Source organism: Lissotriton helveticus, chromosome 1_1 (assembly GCF_964261635.1).
Source record: "Lissotriton helveticus chromosome 1_1, aLisHel1.1, whole genome shotgun sequence".
NCBI lineage: Eukaryota > Metazoa > Chordata > Amphibia > Caudata > Salamandridae > Lissotriton > Lissotriton helveticus.
In genome coordinates, this window is record NC_136057.1 from 487,061,994 (window position 1) to 487,083,366 (window position 21,373).

The following is a 21,373-nucleotide window of genomic DNA, read 5'->3' on the forward strand; positions in this document are numbered from 1 at the left end:
TGCCACAGAGTAAAAGCTCCAGCTCTATGCGAGATTGTGATTGGTTTGGATCATAGGAGTGTGGAAGTAAATCTGGATATTGTCAGAATATGGTTAAAAGGACACTAAACAATTTTTAACCAGATAGAATAGAGGGTACACTCAGATCTAAAAAGAGCAAGAGAGAGGACTAAGCCCTGTGCCACCACATAACAGGTTGCTGATTTCAAGTAGTGAAGGTCCTAGCTCTACCCGCTATCATCTGTTAAAAAGGCCCTCAAAGCAGCGGCCCAGCACTTCAGGAGAATGCTGTGGTCCACCGTGTGAAATGCTGCAGAGAGATCCAACAGCGTTGTGGCGTTTTCCACCATGCAGAGCAGTGGGTGGTCCCAGAACCCCAATACAGCTGTCTCTGTTTCATGCAGTGGTCATTAACCAGATTCGATTGGAAGAAAACGAAGGAGGGAGCCTCTAGAAACTGCTGCATCTGTTGCTAAGCTACCTTCCCTAAAATGTTGGTCCGACTCCACACTGGTAGATGGAATTTGGCCAAAAGTCAGCAGGGTCAGATGGTAAAAGATGAGACTTCCGGATTGGAAACTAGAGCTTAAGGTTCTATTAAAGACTGGTTGATGACATGCTGTATCTGTGGTTCGAAGGGAGAGGACTGAAGGGCGAGCCGCCCTGCGTAGTTGCTTATACATCAGTCCTCTCCTTTCGGGCGGGGTCCCTTAAAGAATCAGTGGGAATCAGTGGGCCTCTGCGAATCAAGCATGGAGCCATCTGTTTTTGTTGAAACAAGGTACTGGAGCGAAGCCATCTCCGAGATCAGAAGTAGGCCTCGGCCGTGAACTAGTTGCAGTTGGCGGTGTCGAATTCTCAAGACCGTCTCATAGAAGCACCGACAGAGTTGGCCGCCCAGGCTTTTCGATGGAGCGGGCTGCGCTGACCTGGGAGGGTCACTTGTGCCTACGAATCTAAACGAGGCAACAGAATGATGACGTCCGTCCCTCCTTGTGTATTTCTTGCTCCCTTAATGTTTACTTTCAGAATGGCTTTTTCCGTGTGAGATTTAGCAAGGTGTTCAGACAGGGAAACCCCTGGCTTTGCAAGGTGGCTGGCTTTTTCACATGGCAGTGCTAAATCACAATTTTCCCGGGGACATGTGTGACTGCATGGCTGTTTACAAAGCGGCTTTGGCAGCCATTGTGACTCGTTATTAATGGGGAGCGCGACCCGCATATTAATGAGGCGCGGCAGTATTTGTGAAAAGATTCCCCCCTCTCTTTTGCTTCCTGTCAGGTCGGAGTTAGTTGTAAACAGTCTCTCTGTGGCATTCGTTCCTCACCGAGCCCTTGATTCCGATTGGTGCTATTGTCAGCCTATTTTTCATTCCTGTCCATGTGTTATTTGTGTTTTTAATCGTGCTCACTGGGAACACGATTTCCAAAGATTTGGCTGGGAGTAGGGGAGGGCGAGTTCTTAATTTGCAGGAGTAAAGCACAATTCCTCGTGGAAATAAAGATCTGTAGACAGTGCCTAGGCTAGGCCCGAATGAGTGTCAGGGTGCCGTGAAACCTTAAGTGCCAAAGGTACATGGAAAGAGAATCATTTTGAGAAATGAGCACCTTAGTGCCGTACCACAGTTCTGCCCGAGTAATGTCGTATTACTTACCGGTAATCTTCATTACCCCGATTAGGGTCCTCCCCGTCCCAGTCCTAACAACGTGAGGCAGTCCTGCCTCCACCCAGCCAATCACAACGCCAGTATTTCTTTACTACATAAGCCCCGCCCACCTACCGCCATGCCTGTTATCAACAAGACTCCGACACAAACACAGCGGGAGGGTGGGAGGGAAGAGGACTGGGACGGGGAGGACCCTAATCGGGGTAATGAAGATTACCGGTAAGTAATAAGACATTACCCCCTCATGGGTCCTCCCCGTCCCAGTCCTAACAACGTGAGGAACTCACAAGCAGAGAACCAACAAAGAAAACACGCAGGACACCAGGGATCCATGCAGAGTACAAAACTTTAATCAATAAAAGATCAATGAACAACAGCGTTCAAGACGCCAACAGAAAAACTGTCAGCAGAGGCATGTAAAACATCAAGCCGATAATGTCGCACAAATGTGTGATGAGACTGCCAGGTGGCCGCTCTACAAATCTCCTGGATAGAGACCCCCGCCGCCTCAGCCCAGGAAGCAGACACAGAACGCGTCGACCGACCTTGTACATGAGACGGAGGAGGCAAATCCAAAGACTTGTAAGATTGACAGACCGCCAAACGGACCCACCGACTGATCGTGGAAGTGGAAACCTTCTTCCCTTTAGCCACACCCCCACAGGAGACAAACAGGGCAGGTGAACTCCGGAACCCCAGGGAACGTTGGACGTAAATCTGGAGAGCCCTGCGAACATCCAAAGAAGGGGGAACAAGGGAATCCCCCTCAGCAGGCAAATCAGGAAGAATCACCTCCTGCTGCAAATGAAAACTCGAAGAAACCTTAGGCAGAAAAGCCGGATCAAGCCGCAAAATGACCTGATCCGGAAGGAACTGCAAATAGGGAAACGAAACGAGCAAGGCACCCAACTCACCCAACCTGCGAGCGGAGGTAATGGCCAACAGGAAAGCCACCTTAGCGGACAGCCACAACAAATCTGCCTCCATCAAAGGCTCAAAAGGGGGCAACTGCAGACCACGCAAAACAGTAGGCAAATCCCAAGAAGGAATGAGAACAGGAGAAACCGGCCGACGAAGCCGAAAGCTCCGAAGAAGCCGACTAACCAAAGGAGCAACACCCTCCAAGGAGGCCCCAGGACCCCGACAAGCACGAACCGCCGCCCACTGAGCAGACAACGTGGAAGGGGAAAGGCCTTTCAAAAAACCATCCCGGAGAAACTCCAACACAGAAGTAGGAACCCCCAGTACAGGATCCACCCCATGAGAAGAACACCAAGAAACAAAAGAACCCCAATGGCGCCCATAGCACCTAAGGGTCGAAGGGCGGCGAGACAACTGGATGTCACGAGCCACCACCGAAGAACAACCCAAAGACTCCAAAGTCAACCGCTCAAGAGCCAAGCCGTCAGCTGCAAACGACGAAGACAAGGCAGAGACAGGAGTGGAAACTGAAGAGGAGATGGACACAAAGGAAGCCGGACAAACCGACCCTCCGCCAGCTTCAGCAGGAGAGGAAACCAAATGCGGCGAGGCCAGAAAGGAGCAATCAACAGGACCGAAACCTTCTCCATCCGAATCTTCTGCAGCACCCTCGGGAGGAGGGGAATGGGAGGGAATGCATACAGAAGGCCCGAAGGCCAGGGAATCGAAAGAGCATCCACCGCCCAAGCCTGAGGACACAGCACCTCCGAACAAAACCGGGGCAGGAGAGAGTTGTGAGGGGACGCAAAAAGATCGATCCAAGGAGTCCCGAACCGAAGGCAAAGGGACAGGAACAGAGGAAGAGAGAGATGGTACAGAACAGAAGATGGAAGGTCGCGGCTCAAAGCGTCCGCATGAAAATTCAACCGTCCCGGAATGTACACCGCCCTCAAGGCCAACAGATGAGATTCCGCCCAAGCACAAATCATGGAGGCCAACATGTTCAGAGACGCGCACCTGGTCCCCCCCTGACGGTTCAAGTAACAACGAGCCACCTGGTTGTCGGTACGAACCAACAGATTCGCCCCCAGGAGAGGAACCCGAAAGAACTGCACCGCCTCCCAGACAGCCGCCAACTCCCGCCAGTTCGAGGAACGGGTGCTGTCCCCCTGAGACCACCGACCCTTGGCTTCCAAGGACCCCAAAGTGGCCCCCCAACCCCAGAGACTGGCATCCGTCGTCAACAAAAGGGGAGGAGGAAGACAAAACCGCACCCCCTTCTCCAGGTTGGGAGTGCAAAGCCACCAATCCAAGTCCCGAACCAGAGCAGGAGAGAGGGGAATCAGAGTCTCGTAATCCGCCCGGGAGGGGTCCCACCGAGCCAACAGATGAGTCACCAAGGGCTTGAGATGGAGGCGAGCCCACGGAACGACAGCAGTGGTCGCAGCCATCAACCCCTGGACCCGCAACCAAACACGAGCAGGGGCAGAGGGACGACTCAACAGATCCCGCAGCAGAGTCTGTAAGGAAAGGACCCGAACAGGAGGGAGAAACACCGCCCCCAGAGAGGTGTCGAACAGACCCCCGATGAACTGAAGTCTCTGAACAGGATCCAGATGAGACTTGGCCAAATTCACCTTGAACCCCAGCTCCCGGAACAGGGACAACGTAGCCTCCACCGCCAGAAGAGCCTGAGGGAAAGAGGAAGCAGAGACCAAACAATCATCAATATAGGGAAACACGGAGAAACCCTGATGTTGCAAAACCCCCACAGCAGGAGCCAATACCTTGGTAAAAGTCCTGGGAGCAGTGGAGAGGCCGAACGGCAGAACCCGAAACTGGTAATGCATCCCCTGGACCACAAACCTCAGGAACCGCTGACTGGCAGGATGGACCGGAACATGAAAATAGGCGTCCTCCAAGTCCAGGGAAGCCAAAAAATCTCCCTCCTGGATGAGGGGAATGACGGACTGCAACGTGACCATCCGAAAATGATCCAACCTCACCAACTTGTTCAGGGAACGAAGATTCAAAATGGGGCGGAAGGAACCATCGGGCTTTGGAACCAGAAACAGACGGGAATAGAACCCCAGGCCCACTTCCTCCACTGGAACCGGCACCACCGCCCCTTTCTGGAACAACATGGCGACGCCGGACAACATGGCAGACCGCCGCACGGGGTCCCTTGACAATGGGGTAACCAGAAGACAATCCAGAGGGGGAGGGCCTCGGAAGGGAATCCGGTAACCCCACCTGATGACATCCAAGACCCATTGATCGGAGATCAGAGCTGACCAACGGTCCAGAAACAAATGGAGACGAGCCCCCACAGCGGCATAGTCACTTTTGTCCAGCACCAGAGGGAGGCTGCGGCAGCTGCTGCTGCTGTTGCTGATGAGGCCGGGATTTATAATGGAACGCGGCCCCCCGACCACGGGCCCGACCACGAAAGGGCTGAGAGGACAAAACCCCCTGAAACCCCTGCTTCTGGAAAAAAGACCTTTTCTTAGGAGCAGGCTGAAAAGGCTTCAACAACTTCTTCTCCTCCGCAGAGCGCTGCACCATCGAATTCAAGGCATCCCCAAAGAGACGAGGACCCTCAAAAGGCAGTTTATGGACCAAAGACTTCTGAGCAGCATCAAGACGCCATGGCTTAGTCCACAGAGACCTCCTCCCAGCCACCGCCGCCCCAGCAGCCGAGGAGAAAGCCCACAAGGAATCAAAAGTGACATCTGACAGGAATTGCGCCAAAACCTCCATTTGAGCCAACACAGGAGTAGGGTCCCCATGATCCTGAAGACAGTCAAACAGCCTCTCGAAATCCTTGAGCAGGACCTGTGACGCATAGGCCGCATAAGTGCTAGCACGCACCCCAAAGTGAGAAGCGGCATAAGAACGCTTGAGTGCAGATTCCACCTTACGCTCCACCGGATCAGACAGGGAAGCCTCCTCCGAAGATAAAGAGGAAGAGGAGGAAGCCATAGAAGACAAAAGAGAATTGACCTTCGGAATCGCAGGAAACTGGGAATCAAAGTCCGCCAGGCGATATCGCTTCCCCAGGAATCGCGGAATACCCTGCTTATCCACCTCCAGCCACTCTTTCGTGAGGATATCCTTCAGGACATCATGGAAGGGGAGGTCATCCACCACAGAGGAACTATACTGTGCGTAAAACCCATCTTCAGACAGGGTTTTAGGGTCAAACCCAAGCACCTCTCGAATATGCACCAGCATGTCCGAAAAAACCTTGCCCTGGATGTACTTTCCCTTAGGGGAATTGTCCAGTTCATCCTCATCATCCTTAGCCCGCTTAGCCGCAGGCTCAAGCAGCGCAGACTGGACCGCAAAATCAATCAAGTCACGCAAATCAGCTCTAGAAATCTGCAAGACGCCGTCCTCCTGTAGATCCTGAACATTATGCTGCTTGGAAACAGCCTTAGCCGGCACAGGAGAAGAAGTCCCCTCACTCATGGTGACAAAAACCCAGAAGCAACCAAACAGGAAATCACCACAACAAAGGAAGTGCCCAGCAACCTCCAATAAATACTGCCCCCAATCAACCAATCACGCAAAGGTGTGTTGAAGAATGAAATAAAAGAGGGCAGCCCTGACGTCTCCACCCACAGCCACAAGTCAAAAAGAGAATGGCCGCGGGGGCCAGACGCTGCGATAGTGCAGCAGCGCCGGAACGACCCGAGGACAGGACACCATTAAAACTCCCGCCCCAGCACAGCACATGAGCGGGGAGCGTACCCGACTCCCAGAACAGGAGCCCGGCCGACCGGAAACCGGAGCGGCCGAGCCGTGCAATACAACATGAAAACAACAGTTTCAATGAAAACACAGATGAAAAACTCACGGAACCGCCACCAAGGGAAACTGGATCCAGGGACCGGAACCGGGAGCACCAGCGTTCCGACAGCCGTCGGAGCAGAAAAAAAACAGGCATGGCGGTAGGTGGGCGGGGCTTATGTAGTAAAGAAATACTGGCGTTGTGATTGGCTGGGTGGAGGCAGGACTGCCTCACGTTGTTAGGACTGGGACGGGGAGGACCCATGAGGGGGTAATGCCCTATTTGAGCGTGCAGCAGTTGCTACTCCCACGTGGATACCAAAGGCACTTGGAATATTTGGGGCTGTTTCTAGAGCCAAGAAGCCTGCTCGTGGTTCCAGGCCTCCTCACTCTCAAATGGCTTTGTTCTGAAACCACGAGTATTTCACGTGTAGGCCAATGCATACCTCACCCCAGGACCGGGCCCTCCACAGCCCAGAACTACCTGGCTCTATCACTGGCCATCTCAGATGGCTCTCACTTCCTTTGCAGCTTCTCACCCTTCTTCCAGAAAAAAAACTAAATTCTCAGAAAGAACAAAGAGCTGAAACTGTTGCTATTTCAAAATCTTTTTCACCATTCGCATGCTACTGGTTATGTTTTATGGACAGAAGACTCCTTACTGAACCCCAGATAATTATCCTTAAGTGCAATATTTATTTATACTGTTGTTGTTCGAATATGTTTGTTCTAATCTAATTGTGCACATCCATGCATATTATGTAACTCTATTTATTGTATAATTATGTGTACTCTTGAGATTCTGCTGCCCTTTGGGGCGTCTGTTCTCGATAATTAAATAAACAACGAGGTTTCCCAGTGGAGAGCAGGCAGTTGCTTTTGAGGCATGCATTGAAATGTTTGATTTAATGTCATCCGTCGGATCGTGGGAGCACTCGGGCAAAGCAGCTCAGAAGTTATTACAGCACAGCTTCTTTTTGGTTGGGTTAATCTCCTGACGTCATGACGTTTCTCTTTCGTGCAAGTTCTTCAGAGGGGAAATCAAGCATGCAAGCACTACATCTCCCATAATGCTAGAGAGACTTACCGAAAAGACGTCAGTGATATGATTTGTGCTGCTTTTTATCTGAACACTAACACGGTCCCTGTTGTTGTGTTGGAAACTTGCGGCTCTGGTGTTGTTTCAAACCGGAGGTTCGTCCAGTGCTGGAAAAGTTACTTAGGTGCTTTAACAGTTAAACATGTTGTCGCATTCAAAATTAGCACTACTTAACAAGCGTAAGAAAGCGCCTCCGAAGAGCTTTAATGAAGTGAAATATCACCCTTCAATTATTTCTATTAGGCTTTTAAATTATTCAGTGCAGTAATACAATACAACACGCTTTTTTGTACAACATAATATGAGAGATTAATTCATCATCTTAATATTTCAGATGAAAATTTATAGAGATAAGAAAGAAAAAAAATGTTGGTCGGGGGGAGTCTAACTTGGAAGGGGGGAAGAACAAAGAGGAATATTCGAGCGAAAAGCATGATTACGCAAATGAGGGAATAGAGGGGTTACTAGTTAGGTAATGAAGTGAAACATCATGATGTCCGGAGATTACTACATTGAAAATTGATGTTTATTAACTGCTAAAATGAAGTAAAGATGACAAATGCAAAGACTGCACCTACCACAATGCCACTGGCTTTTAGTGAAGGCACTCGCCAGTAATATGTAGTATGCTTCTTTGTCCGAGTATTACCACAATGTGTGAGACCCTTACGGGTGACTAGCACGCTACAAAATACCCTGATTGATTGATTGATGTCCTAAAGCCTGCTTTAATGTGTTCCACATTCAGATTCATGAAAGTAGAATTCTAAGGCTGGCATGGATTCATGGCACTCAGCCTATAGGCACTTTACAAAGTGAGTGGTGAACTTTTAGTAAGTATTTCCTGCATTTTCACAAATCTGCTCTGCATACCGGGCTTCTGTCAGAAGGACATTTTTGTATTAGAGGGTACAGGTAGCATCTGGCTTATGAACAGCAAGAGCACTGAGCCATGCAATTTAAGCGTTTGCCGTACTATATTTGTACATACCAAGAACCTTAGCCCAATGTAGCGTGCTGCATCAGGTCATTGATAATAACTGTGGGGCATATTATCAAAGGATTTATCTCCGCTTTTTTGGCTTTAAAAGCCAAGAAGGCGGAGATAAAATGATCTCCCTATTACCTAGCTGTCGCTAACACCAATTAGCGACAGCTAGTAGGAGATAGCGACCATCTTGGGCCCCGCTTTGCATGTCAGAGATATTTATCACTAATGACATGCAAAGTGGGCGTGCCAAGATGTTAGCGACTAGAAACAGTCGCCAACATCGCTATCTCCTATTACCAGCTTTTGGAGATATTCGCGCTTAGCGCGAATATCTCCAAACGCTAACACCTGCCCTGAGCAGTTCTTAGCCATGTTATCCAATGGGAGGTGGATAACATGGCTAAGAGCATTAGCTCGGTAATGCATGAATATTGCTGACTTTACAGCGATATTCATGCATTTTGGCCGATTTTTATCGCTTAGGAGATAAACCTTGATAATAGCAAGGCTCCTAAGCGATAAAAATCGCCGCAACACGGCGATGAAATTATTGCCGCTAAGCCAACATAGCGATAATTATCGCTAGTTGTTGGTAATATGCCCCTGTGTTCCAAATTAATCAGGTTCATTTGATTTAGCACCCGGAAAAAAATGGATCAAAACGTATGGTAATGGTAGAATAACATTTTTGTACTAATTTTAAGGGCTTACACAAATACACACTTTTTTGTTCAAATTCCTAATGAAAAGATCTCAAAACTTTCATGTCCGCAGCTGCACTATCACTCGTGAACTTTGTTTGAAAATGGGAGGTAGTCCCATGGTTAAAAACGCCACCAGTGCTACGAGTCCCATCTTCTAATCCCAGCATTCATAAAAATGAGAGATCCTCTAAAAGTCATTATTATCTTCCTCAGTTGTCTTATGTGCCACAGTTACGAGCAGTTAGAAATAGACTGTGTTGTGCAGTATATAAAGATTGGACATATACAATTCCACAGTGTGGAGACTACCAGATCTTACACTTTGCTGAAATCTTAGGCGTCTCTGATTTCACAAACATTCTTAGTGTATTTTTTAGGTCTCAATTATCACACTGTAAATTCCTTCCTGGCTGAACTCTTAATAGGCAAATGCATGTGTGCTTTTTGTGTACAGGAACCAACCTGTGAAGTTAGTAGCAGGGTCGAGGTGAACCCCCTGCTTTAGTAGCTTACGTGAGTTGATGTTGACACTAGAAACGCTGATTATTTGTGAGCCAGTTTTTTCTACATCTCTGCAGAAAAAAGCACATAAAACAGGCATTGGCAAAGCCAATAGGTCTCGCTTATGGGTGCGCTATTGGCTTTGTCAGTTGAGTTAGGGTGGTGAACAGGAGGGCGCGTTGGGGAGGAGAGCACCATGGTAAAAGAAAAAGCGGTACAAGGCCGCCAGCGCTAGCCCCACCATAGTGCTTTTTTCCCTTTTGTCTGTTGGGAGGAGGCGGTTTGGGAAGGAGAATAAACAGTGACGGGGCAGGTGGGGGAAAAAAACTGGGGGTGGGGGGGCGGCTCGGGGAGAAGGAACAGAGACAGGGCCCGTGGGGGAATAAGAAACGGACTGGGGCAGGAGGGTTTGAGGGAAAAGAAGTAAAATCGATGTGGTAGGGGTGTGGGATGGAAAAGAAGTGGACCACAGGGATGGAAAAGAAGAAACCTGGACAGGGGCAAAGGGCGTTGAAAAGAAGCAACATGGCTGGGTAGCAGTGGTAGGACACAAGTACGTGGTCCAAGCTTCAGGGGAGGGCCAAACACAGAAAGTGGACACAACACATGCATGACGTAACAAACAGGAACGAAGTAAATGAGAGCAATGCTGAAGCCATGGGTGGGCTGTAAGCCCACTGTATGTAAATGAAATGTGTTGCAGAGGCAGCGCTTGCGCTGTCTAGGTCAGATCTAAAAACATAGCCCAGGAAACATATAGCAGAGTTGAGGGGTGCAAAGTCAATCACATTAAAGGAGGCCCAGATAGAGAAACAAAGTGAGAAAAAAGAGTTAAAGAGAGAGAAGGAAGAGAGGAACCAAGGACATAAGAAAAGGAAATGCCAAAAGGATGAAATGATGGGTCTAAGTGTGAAAGGACTTGAGGGATAGAAGGTAGAAGAACATTTGAATGGGTAGGTGAAAGAAAGAATGGCAGGATGATTATGAATGGGTGAGTGGATGGCAACATGCATTGAAGGATGAAAGGATGGTTGGGTTGAGAAAAGGAGGGTAAAATGATGGGTGGGTGCATTGAAATATGATTGGACAGATGCAAGGATAGTTGTAAGACTGTAATGAAAAGGTGGATGTTAGAATGGTAAAGGAACAATGGATAGAATGGTGAAAGGATGGATGGAAGAGTGAAAAGATGGATGGGGTGAATAGATCGATGGATGAAAGGTTTAAAGGATGTAAAGATAGATGAAGGAAGCTTAGTCTCTTTTCTCACCCGATGGCATTTGAGGTATGGGTTGTTTTAATTGTTTGGTAGGGGGCTAGGAGGCTCTAGACTAGAGGTACAGAAGAGGAATGCTGCATGGCCTGGAGTTGCAATAATTCTTGTATTATTCCTGCTTGGTTTACTAACACCACCGTCGACCTTAGAACTTTCTGCCATCAAATCCAATTGTGCAGTTTGTGTCCTCTAGACCTATCTAAGAATTACATTTAGAGTTCTTTGAATTGGTTTTTGATTCTCTCCTGTTTTCGGTGGAACTGTTTTAGATTAGTATTTAATAGTTTGAATGCCTATTTGTGATCAATTGTAATTAATGTCATTGTGGGTAGTTTTGTTTTGTTATTTGTGCCTTGAAGCTCTGCAATATTTGCAGTGTTGCGCTTTATAAATGACGATCTATAACTAACTAATGTTATTTTTAGTGTCGTATTGCAACATTATGCCCCTGCAAACTGATATATACCACATGGTCCTCTGATAAGAAAGATCCCATGAGGGGGTGAGGCCCCCCTGCACCTCCATCCCATGGTTTGGTAGAAGAAAACACAGCTTCAATTGGGGTGCAGTAGACCCTTAAAAACGCCAGTCCCTGGTGCCATTGTTCCTGCTGCACTATTTGTTACTAGGGCAGGGCCCAGGACCTTAAAAATGCTCCCCTTCATATGTGTTCACTGAGCTCGACGAGAGGGTGGCTACTAGGGACATTTGATGCCGACCTCTTAGAGAAAGGTTCACCCGTGGTCTCTTTTGTCTTCTTTGGCAGAGAGCTGGATCGAAAGATGTCTCAGTGAAAATGAAAGCAAGCGGTACTCCAGCCACACCTCTCTGGGCAATCTTTCGAACGACGAAAGTGAGTATGTTATGACTACTGAGCTCCCAATAGAGAGGGCATATTAAAATGTGCTTCTCCAGGGTCGAGATCCAGGCTCATGCCATTCTTGTACCCGGTATGGCATGGATTACATTGGATTCTGCACCACTGACGCATGCAAACACCTGTGTTGAGTTATAGAAGGGGCAACCGATTCTCACATACGTTTTCACTAATTGGGTGTGTATCTATCGAAGTTTCTGGAAGCTTTCACTGACTTCCCCTCATATCCTTCTAGTAAAAATCCAGCTTTGTCAACGCTTTATAATTACCACATGTGGTCAGTCTGTGCCAACCATGCGACTCCATCACATCCTAACATTAGCTGCATTTTATTCTATTTTAGTAGACGACGAAAAAGAGAACAGCAGGGCTTCACGACCTCATTCCACTCCGGCTACACTGCAGTGGTAAGAATGATATTTAATTTACATATTATTTATTAAGAGTTCTCATTACCATCTCTTGTAAAGAAAAATACAACGTAACTGTTGAAAAACAAGGAAGCTATCAGGCTGAAATAGACTCATGTTGTGTAACTATGAGGCCAATTACAAAAGCATACTGCGCCTGTAGCTGGACTTGATGCACTCTTAAATGCCTTTGTGAATTGGGCATCAAACATCCAAAATGGGAACATTCAGGGAATATTTATATACAGTTAGTAGAAATGGAAGGGAATAATCTTTTTGTTGTATTTCCGGACAAGTACCATGAGAAATTTCACTGCTGGTTTCATTATATTAAAATGTATTTGGCAGGCAGGATTCTGAAAATATACTTACAATCTTGCAGTATTTCAATTTTTGAAGTGTCACTTCTCGGTCCACTGCAGAATTTAACACAACATGCTGTAAATATTTTGTCATGACAGTACATGTGCGAGAAGAAAGTTAACCAAAATTCACTGTGAACCTAAAAAATAAACAGTGTAGCCATTATCCACTGTCACTTCCCCTTGCAGCAAAACACAGCCTTTCTTTCACCCAGTTGCACTTTTGCAATGGGGAAATACCTACATATTGAAGAGAAATGAATTGTTAAAACTCGTAGTGCCAGAACTGAAGAGTTGAATGTTCAGCATACCACTCTACCTACCATGGGCAAGGACTGGTGGAGCCATTTCTGCAGCTAATGATTTGCAACCCTTGACTCTAAAGACCTAGTTGCAAAAGGGTTCTGGAAAAATTGTAACTAACTCAGTGCATAAGTTAGGCCTGTTCCCGTGATTAAGTTATGAAATTTCAGTTTGTCTATCAGCTTCTAATATGTAACTTAGGCCTGGTTGAAAAAGCACTCAGAAAGTGATGGTATTCACAAAGAAAACAGATGTACACTTAGTTATAGACTCATATCCATGCATTATTTCTTCAGTGCACTATTTATGCAAGCGTAGGAAATTATAAAATACATTTATTTTTATTCATTTTTTCCATCAAAACAGTTTCCCCATATTGAATGAATGAATGAATGAATGAATGAATGAAAATAAATTTCTATAGCGCTACTAAGCCCAAATGGGCGTCAAGGCGCCTAACCAAATATAAACTAGCTATTAGAATATACTCTCACTATGGGTAGGCCTTGATAAAACACCAGGTTTTCAGCGCTTTTTTAAAAAGGGACAGAGAGGGCTGGGTCTTAATCTCCGGGGGAAGAGAGTTCCACAATCTAGGGGCTACAATGGAAAATGCCCTATTACCCCAACGTACCCTTCTGGCACGAGGAACCACCAGCAGATTCATCTCCGAAGATCTGAGAGGTCTGCTGGGCAAGTAACGAGTCAAAAGGACACCTAGGGGGTCCAGTGGCCCATCTGCGAGAGCTCTATATGCTAAACATAAGATCTTAAAGGAGATCCTCAGATGTATCGGGAGCCAGTGCAGCCTCTTTCTGGCCATTGTTGCGGAGGATGCATTAGGAAGCGCCAAAACAAATCGGGCAGCCGCGTTCTGCACGACCTGGAGGCGCTGGATGAGTCCCTTGTTGGAGTCTGCGTAGAGTGCATTGCAGTAGTACAACCTGGAACCCACCAATGAAACCACCGTCTGTTCGCGTGCTAGAGGGGAGAGATAGTGAAGAATTCTCTTGAGGATTTTTATGACCCCCCAACAAGTGGCCACTGTTCGATTGACCTGTAGAGTCATGGACAGTGAGGTGTCAAAAATTACGCCTAGATTTCTAGCTGATTGGGAAGGCGATGGACAGGTTCCCAAAGCTGACGGCCACCACTCACTAGACCAGACATCCTGGTCCTTGCCAAAGACCAGAATCTCAGTTTTATCGCCATTCAACTTTAGGGAATTCTGGAGCATCCAGTCCGAGACTGTTTGCATGCAGATCCTAAAGTTGGTGGCGGAGGTGGAAACAGAGTGGGCCAGTGACACCATGATTTGAGTGTCATCGGCGTATGACACCACTTCCATCCCCTGTGATTTTACTAACCTCGCAAGGGGGGCCACATAAATGTTAAATAGGATCGGACTCAGGGTCGGACTCAGGGCCGACCCTTGTGGCACCCCATACTGCAAGGATTTGGCAGGGGAAAGGAATTCGCCAAGCATGACTCTCTGCTCTCTATGATGTAAAAAGGAGTGCAGAAGGTTCAGAGCCGGACCCGCAATCCCTGCCTCCCTCAAGCGAGATGTAAGCGTAGAGGGAGACAGGATATTGCAGGGCTGTGATCTCAGTTCTGCTCTTCAGTAAGATGCTATACTCCATCTTGGTACTCTCTCCCTGTTCTAGAAGATCTCAAATGTCCAATGTGCCCAAGGATGATGCAGGCACAGGTGCAGGTCACTTCTGTTTACCCACAGGTTGAAGGACTGGACTATTTAAGGCCCAGCGGTGCCAGGGAACAACACCTAAAACCTTCGTGGGATACCTGTTCTGGCGCACTAAAGACAGAGACACGGGAGACTTCCTTCGGCGTCAAAGATCAGCGTTTATTACTGCAGGGATGCAAAGTCATGAGAAGTACAACAGAGTGTAGGTTCCAAGAGTCTGCTTCAAATTGCATTTGTGTGTCGCTCTCTTTTATACAAGATCTTGTCATTGCACAATATGTAAGCAAAAGGTTACAGCTCAGTTCCCACAGTAAAATTCAAAAGGATCGCTTTCATGTATTCAGAACCCCGGAACATAATTACATTAACATCACCAGTTCCAACTGTAAAAGCACATCTTCCCACCATTAGGTACATTCCACTTGGGTTGTAAATAAGCAAGAGAAAGAGACAAGAACAGCTGCAGGGAAGTCAGACAACAGGGAGGAGAGAGTGTGAGGATAATATTGGATGCGTAATCGTAGCTTAAAAGGGCTTGATCCCAGCACGTGCGAGGCTGAAACAATAGACCGGCACGGCAGAATCACCTTCGAGCGGAGGCAACTGCTTTAGCAGTGTCCTCCCCCTACTCATAAAAGACGCATGAAAAAGGCATATGCTTCTTCCGTGAAGCTTGGGAACAAAAGGTCACGATGCGGACAGTTGCCTGTTCGCTGACTACGTGAGGGCAAGAAACAAAATGAATGCCGTATCTACAATGGAACCCGAGGGTTCATTGGAAAAACCTGTAAATGAGACGAACGATTTCTGGGTAGCATGGCGATACCGCGTACACTTACTAAACTCGTCATTTACGGTTCATAGATACCACACTCGTCCATATTCGGCGATGCCCAAAACGTCGTAACGATTTTCACGGAACCTCAGACGCTCCTTTTGCCCTCATGTAGGCAAGAACTAGTCGAAGTCGGAGTCAATCTCGATTCTCATCAGATCATTTAGATGTTGTTGGAACATAATTCTATCCATCAATGCCTCTTTGGTAACAGATGGCTTTCTTATACACGTTGTAGCACAAAGGCCACATAAGGCAGGACCACACTGTACACAAAGGCAACACGTGAACAGCGACGTCACAACAACCCCTATAACCATGAGAATCTTCCAACCCCAAGTCGACATTAGATTCCAAAACCATCCTAGAAGCGTCCAATCTCCCTCGTCCACGTGTATGGACTCCGAGATTTTGTGCAACTTGGAGATGGCTTGATAAACCGTTGGAGCGTTATCCGGTATGAATATACAGCAGCTCGAATGGATGACCTTACACACACCACCTCTATCTGCTAGAACAATGTCTAGAACCATACGGTTCTGTAACGTCATAAGCCTATCCGCTTGAAGCTCTGCTGTCAGATTACCAAGGGCGCTTGCAGTTATGTTAGCGGTTGACTCTACTACACGAGTTAACTGTCTCAGATTTCTGCTATTGACCATAGGGCCCCAAAACGGTAGAAAACCCTTGAAGAAGTCTCCTGCTTCTTGACCGGAAGTATCCTCTTTACTAATGACGCCTCTCACAACTCTGATTTTGTGATAGTCGGCAGCAACAGTGAAAGTCGGGGGCAAGAGATTTGCAATATAGCATGTACCTGAGAAGTCATGAGGTAACCACGTATATGCTCGGTCATAACATACAAAATAGGTACCCTTGGCAGTCAGAAAGACAGGGGAAAAGAGCATCGGTAGAACGTAAGTATCCACACAAGCACTCTTCCCAAGCTGGGCTCTTGGATTTCGGCCACGACCTTGCAGACAAAAGTGGCCTAGGTGAGGTACAATCCAGATCGGAGATGAGCTTTTAAGCTGCCTATCACCCACTGATATACTATACTCAGCCTCACTAAGGTACTTATAGGCCTGCACTTCCTCCTCTGGGATGAGCGAAGCATCAAAAATGTCTCTATCTAGATCAGCCATCGCTATCGCCAGAGACTTATGGTACGGGCCAGGACCAAAGCTTGCTGAGCGTGGCTCTCGATGGGGGTAGGAATCTAGTGCACTACGGAACATGATTTGGAATGCCCGAGCTGACCCTTGGGGGCTGTACGGAAGAACCAAATATGGGATACCCCTGTCCATGGTATGTGGCATTAGCCCACACACCCAACAATTTGTAGTATTTACCACCAACTGATGCTGATGCAAAAGTTGCACAAAGGAATTGTTTCTAAATTCCGCACGTCTGACTTGCTCATGTTGGGGCAGTAGGTGAAAAGAATGTGGAGAAACAGTAGAGACGAAATTTAGATCGTGAGAAGGAGAGGTAGGTAAGGCAGAAGGCAGTAATGATTGAAAACCAAAATATACTCCACCCACCAGCAGCATAGAAACAGTTAGGAACAACATGAAAACCTGTAATAAAAAACATTTTGTTCGAAATGTGCTGTACAATTTAGATCTTTGCGCCGTCTTTTCCTCTAGCTTCGACAGTTTGGAGAACTCCATCCTCTAACAACCGTCCGCAACGTTCTTGACGCACTTCGTTCTGAGTAGCGATTATCAATTCCCAGGAGTTCCCAGAAATCGACAAAAGAAATTGACCTAATGTCAATAACTGCTAAACAGAAAGAAGTACCCGCGCGGCCCTACGGCCAACCCAGATAGCAGGTTTTAATCAGTTAAATAATCAATTTTATATACGTCTCCTAGCTGTTCTGGAAAAGAAATACATACATAATAAAATGTCCACAATGGTCAAGGCAAAATGTGAGGGGGTATTTTGAAATCAAAATAATAAAAAAAAAATGTATTCATCTTTATTGCGTGTACGAAGAAAGTATCGGTTTCTTCCGGGTCGAGTCTGATCTTCAAACAGTGGATTGGATGGCGAAAGAGTGTTCGATTGTTCAGGCAATTGTTCAGTACTTGAATTCTTCAATGGTGAAGGAAAGGAAATTGTTTGAGAGAAATCAACAGGGGTGTCAGATAAAACTGAAGTGTTCCCTATGAGCTGAGCTTCGCTGAATGGGACAAAGCGCTGGGGAACGTCAGTTTCAGACGAGGAAAAACCCTTACGTATCCATGTGTCTGCCGGCAGAGGAAGCGGAACCTTCTTGGTGTGGGTGGCATGCACCCAGTGTTTTCGTCCCTCCAGCCGAACCGCCGTCCTCGTGGCTAGTAGCACCTGGAAGGGTCCCACAAATCTCGGCTCAAGGTGACGTTTTCGTCCGAAATTACGGGTGAGGACCCAGTCCCCTGGTTGGAGCCGATGACCAGGACCCTCTGTTTGTGACGGCAGAGCCTCAAAGACCTGTTGATGAATCAAACTCAATTTAGCAGTCAGATCATATAGATAATCAATCAACATTGGATATTCAAGTCTGTTAAACTCTTTAGGCCTCGGAACCCCCCAAATGTTCGCAGGACGGCCGAACACAATCTCATATGGGCTAAGCCCTACTCGAGAGTGTACAGTAGCCCTGGTCGATAAGAGAGCTAGAGGCAAAGCGTCGGGCCATGATAAACCAGTCGTTGCCTGGCTTTTAGCAAGCTTCAATTTCAGGGTGCCATTATATCCTTCCACCAAACCTGCTGACTGAGGATGATTAGCACTATGAAATTTTTGGGATATTCCTAAACCACGACACACACTCTTCATCACACTTCCCACAAACTCACTTCCGTTGTCCGACCATACAATCCGAGGCGTGCCGTACCTGGGGAAATACTCTTTGAGCAGAATTTTAGCTGTGGATAGAGCAGTATTATCCTTAAGAGGGTAAGCCTCAATCCATCTGGAGAATGCGCATACTACGACCAAAACATACTTCAAATTGTTGCATCTCTCCATATGGATGAAGTCCAATTGGATAACTTCGAAAGGACATGTAGGAGGGGCAAAATGACCAGGTGGAGTGGGGGTGCCCTTACCGGGATTATGCATCAAACATACCATGCAATTCTTAACCACTCTCTCTGCACATTTAGTAATCCCATCATTCTTCCATACAGGAGACAATAACTTGCATATGCCCTTCGAGCTAATATGTGCTGTGCCATGGGCCATTGTAACAACAGCAAGCACATATGCATCCGGTAACATCCATCTCTGTTTCTCTGACAAGTCAACACAACATCCATTCTCGTCTAACTTTCCCGTGCTTTCTTTCCACTTAGTCTTTTCCATTTCAGTGGCCTCATTCTGTATTTCCTTCACACTTTCAACTGTGTTCTCACACATGCTAGTCTCGGCTGGCCATCTTACCGAATTCGCAACGTACATTCGATTTGTCAGATCTCTAGCTGTCTCTTTAGCAGTTTCGTCTGCAAACCCATTACCATGACCAACATCATCTGTCACTTTTCGGTGCGCGCTACATTTAATTATGGCCACCTGTTTAGGCAATGTAAGTGCATCTAAAAGGTCATTCACAAGCTGTCCATGCTGAATCTTCGTACCATGCGACGTAAAAAATCCTCTTTCTTTCCACAATCGCCCAAAACTATGTGCCACACCAAAAGCATACTGACTGTCTGTAAACACATTCACCCGTTTTCCTCTAGACAACACACACGCTCTCGTCAAGGCAATCAACTCAGCTGCCTGAGCCGAGTTCTGACTCAATCTCGCAGTTTCCACAATCGTACTCAACGTCACTACAGCATACGCAGTCGTCACATCACCATTCGGTAACTTAAAACAGGAACCATCAACATACAAAGTACCATCGGGATCTACCAATGGAGTATCTTTTAGGTCAATACGACCCTTTGTTTCTTCTTCAGTTCTCAGATAACAGTCATGTGGTGCTACATCACTTGACTCCGTGTTGATCGGCAATAATGTTGCTGGGTTCAACACATTACACCGTTTTATCCGTATGTGACTAGCCAGTAACGTCAGCTCATACCCAGACAACCTTGCGCTCGTCAAATGTTGAGTTTTCGTTCGGTTCAAAAGAGTGTCAACTGCATGCGGAACCATCACCGTAAGTATATTATCCATGACCAGACCTGCGGACTGTCGAATGGACGCCGCAGCTGCCGCTGTTGCTCTTAAACAACTCGGCAAAGCTCTAGCTACTGGGTCTAAGGTCGAAGAAAAATATGCGCATGGGCGCTGTTTGTCACCAAATTGTTGCGCCAGAACACTCAACGCACAACCATCCCTCTCGTGAACGTACAGTGTAAATGGCTTACTGTAATCAGGAGTACCTAACACAGGAGCCGAACACAACGCATCACGTAATTCAGAAAAACCTTTTTGACACTCTTCCGTCCATGGCAAAGGAGTCGGAACATCCTTGCAGGTGAGAGCTAACAATGGCTTCGCCAATAGTGAAAAATGTGGGATCCATTGTCTGCAGTATGACGTGATACCTAGAAAGGCACGTACATCTCTCTGAGTTTTTGGCACAGTCATTTGGGTAATCGCTGCAATTCTTTCTGGGGTCAACCTTCTCCCTTCTTTTGACAATAAGTGACCTAAGTAGGTTACTTCTTGGCAACAATATTGCAGCTTGGAAGGTGACACCTTGTGATGTAAGTCACATAAATGCCGCAACAACGATACTGTAGCAGTTCTACAAATATCTTCGGTATCAGCAGCTACCAACAGGTCGTCAACGTACTGAATCAAGGCTGCGCCTGCCGGTAATACAAATGAATCAAGTTGACTTTTAAGGGCTTGACTGTAGATCGACTGACTCTCACAATGGCCTGTGGTGCACGTTTCAGTCTAAAACTGCGACCACCTAATGAGAATCCGAATAGGTCTCTGCTTTCCTCAGCAATCGGGATACTAAAGAAAGCATTCTTTAGGTCGATCACCGTGAACCAGGAGGCAGACGCTGGAATCAGGGTCAACAAAGTCGTGATATCAGGGACCACGGGGAACTGTGGAATCACGATTTTATTTACTTCTCTCAAATCGATTATGAAACGGTACACAGGAGGTTTAGATGGATCAGTTCGTTTTAAAATGGGTAACACAGGACTATTACACACATTTCCCCGAGTTTCTTCAACGACATCCTTTTCGATCAGATCGTGTACAATCGTTAATAGCGCCCGTTCTCCCTCAATGGAGATACGATACTGAGGTATACGTGGCAATCGCACATTTGGTTTCAGCTTGATCATATAAGGTGAGATGTCCAAGAGACCCACGTCATTGGGACCTGTGGCCCATAGAGACGCAGGAAGGGAGCTCAATTCCGGCGGGAGTTTATCGATCGACAAGTACATAGGAGAGATTACTCTTCGACCTAATGTAAGCTCCACTCCTTCAGGAGAGCAATACAATGTCGCATATAACCGTTTTAACAAATCCAAGCCCAGAAGATTCTCACCACAACCAGTAGATAAAATCAATGGAGCCTCCAGCTCACGAGGGCCAATTGTAAGGGGTAAAGGGCTAGAGACAGGATTGCTAACAGGGGCGCCAGAGAATCCAACGGAAACATTTGTTAAGCCAGACAAAGGTGCGCCAGGGAGTTTCGAATGCATGATGGAACTTTTCGTCGCACCAGTGTCTAACAGAAAATGCTCACCTACGCCAGATGTAGCAACTGCGACGTAAGGCCCACTCTGATCAACCGGAACTGATACTACTCCCTCTCTCTGTCGGTGGCTGTCCTAGTAACGATCGTTTACAACAGTCTCATGTTCAACGTAATAGTCGTCCGCATAATACTGCGCTGATTTATCGGACCTTACATTTTGCTGGTCAAAACAATTAATCGCGTCCGAGGACGTATTA

The 21,373-nt window shown here is 47.0% G+C and overlaps 1 protein-coding gene across 3 annotated transcripts in view; it reads left to right on the forward strand.

Moving 5' to 3' along the window:
- RFX4 (regulatory factor X4) overlaps positions 1–21,373 on the forward strand; it is a 351,260-nt gene that overhangs the window by 71,840 nt on the left and 258,047 nt on the right. For all 3 annotated transcript variants that reach the window (XM_078654089.1, XM_078654097.1, XM_078654104.1), the window contains 2 exons: positions 11,717–11,803; positions 12,171–12,234. In XM_078654089.1, coding sequence (XP_078510215.1) covers positions 11,717–11,803; positions 12,171–12,234 — 151 coding nt within the window. The remainder of the gene's footprint in view (positions 1–11,716; positions 11,804–12,170; positions 12,235–21,373) is intronic.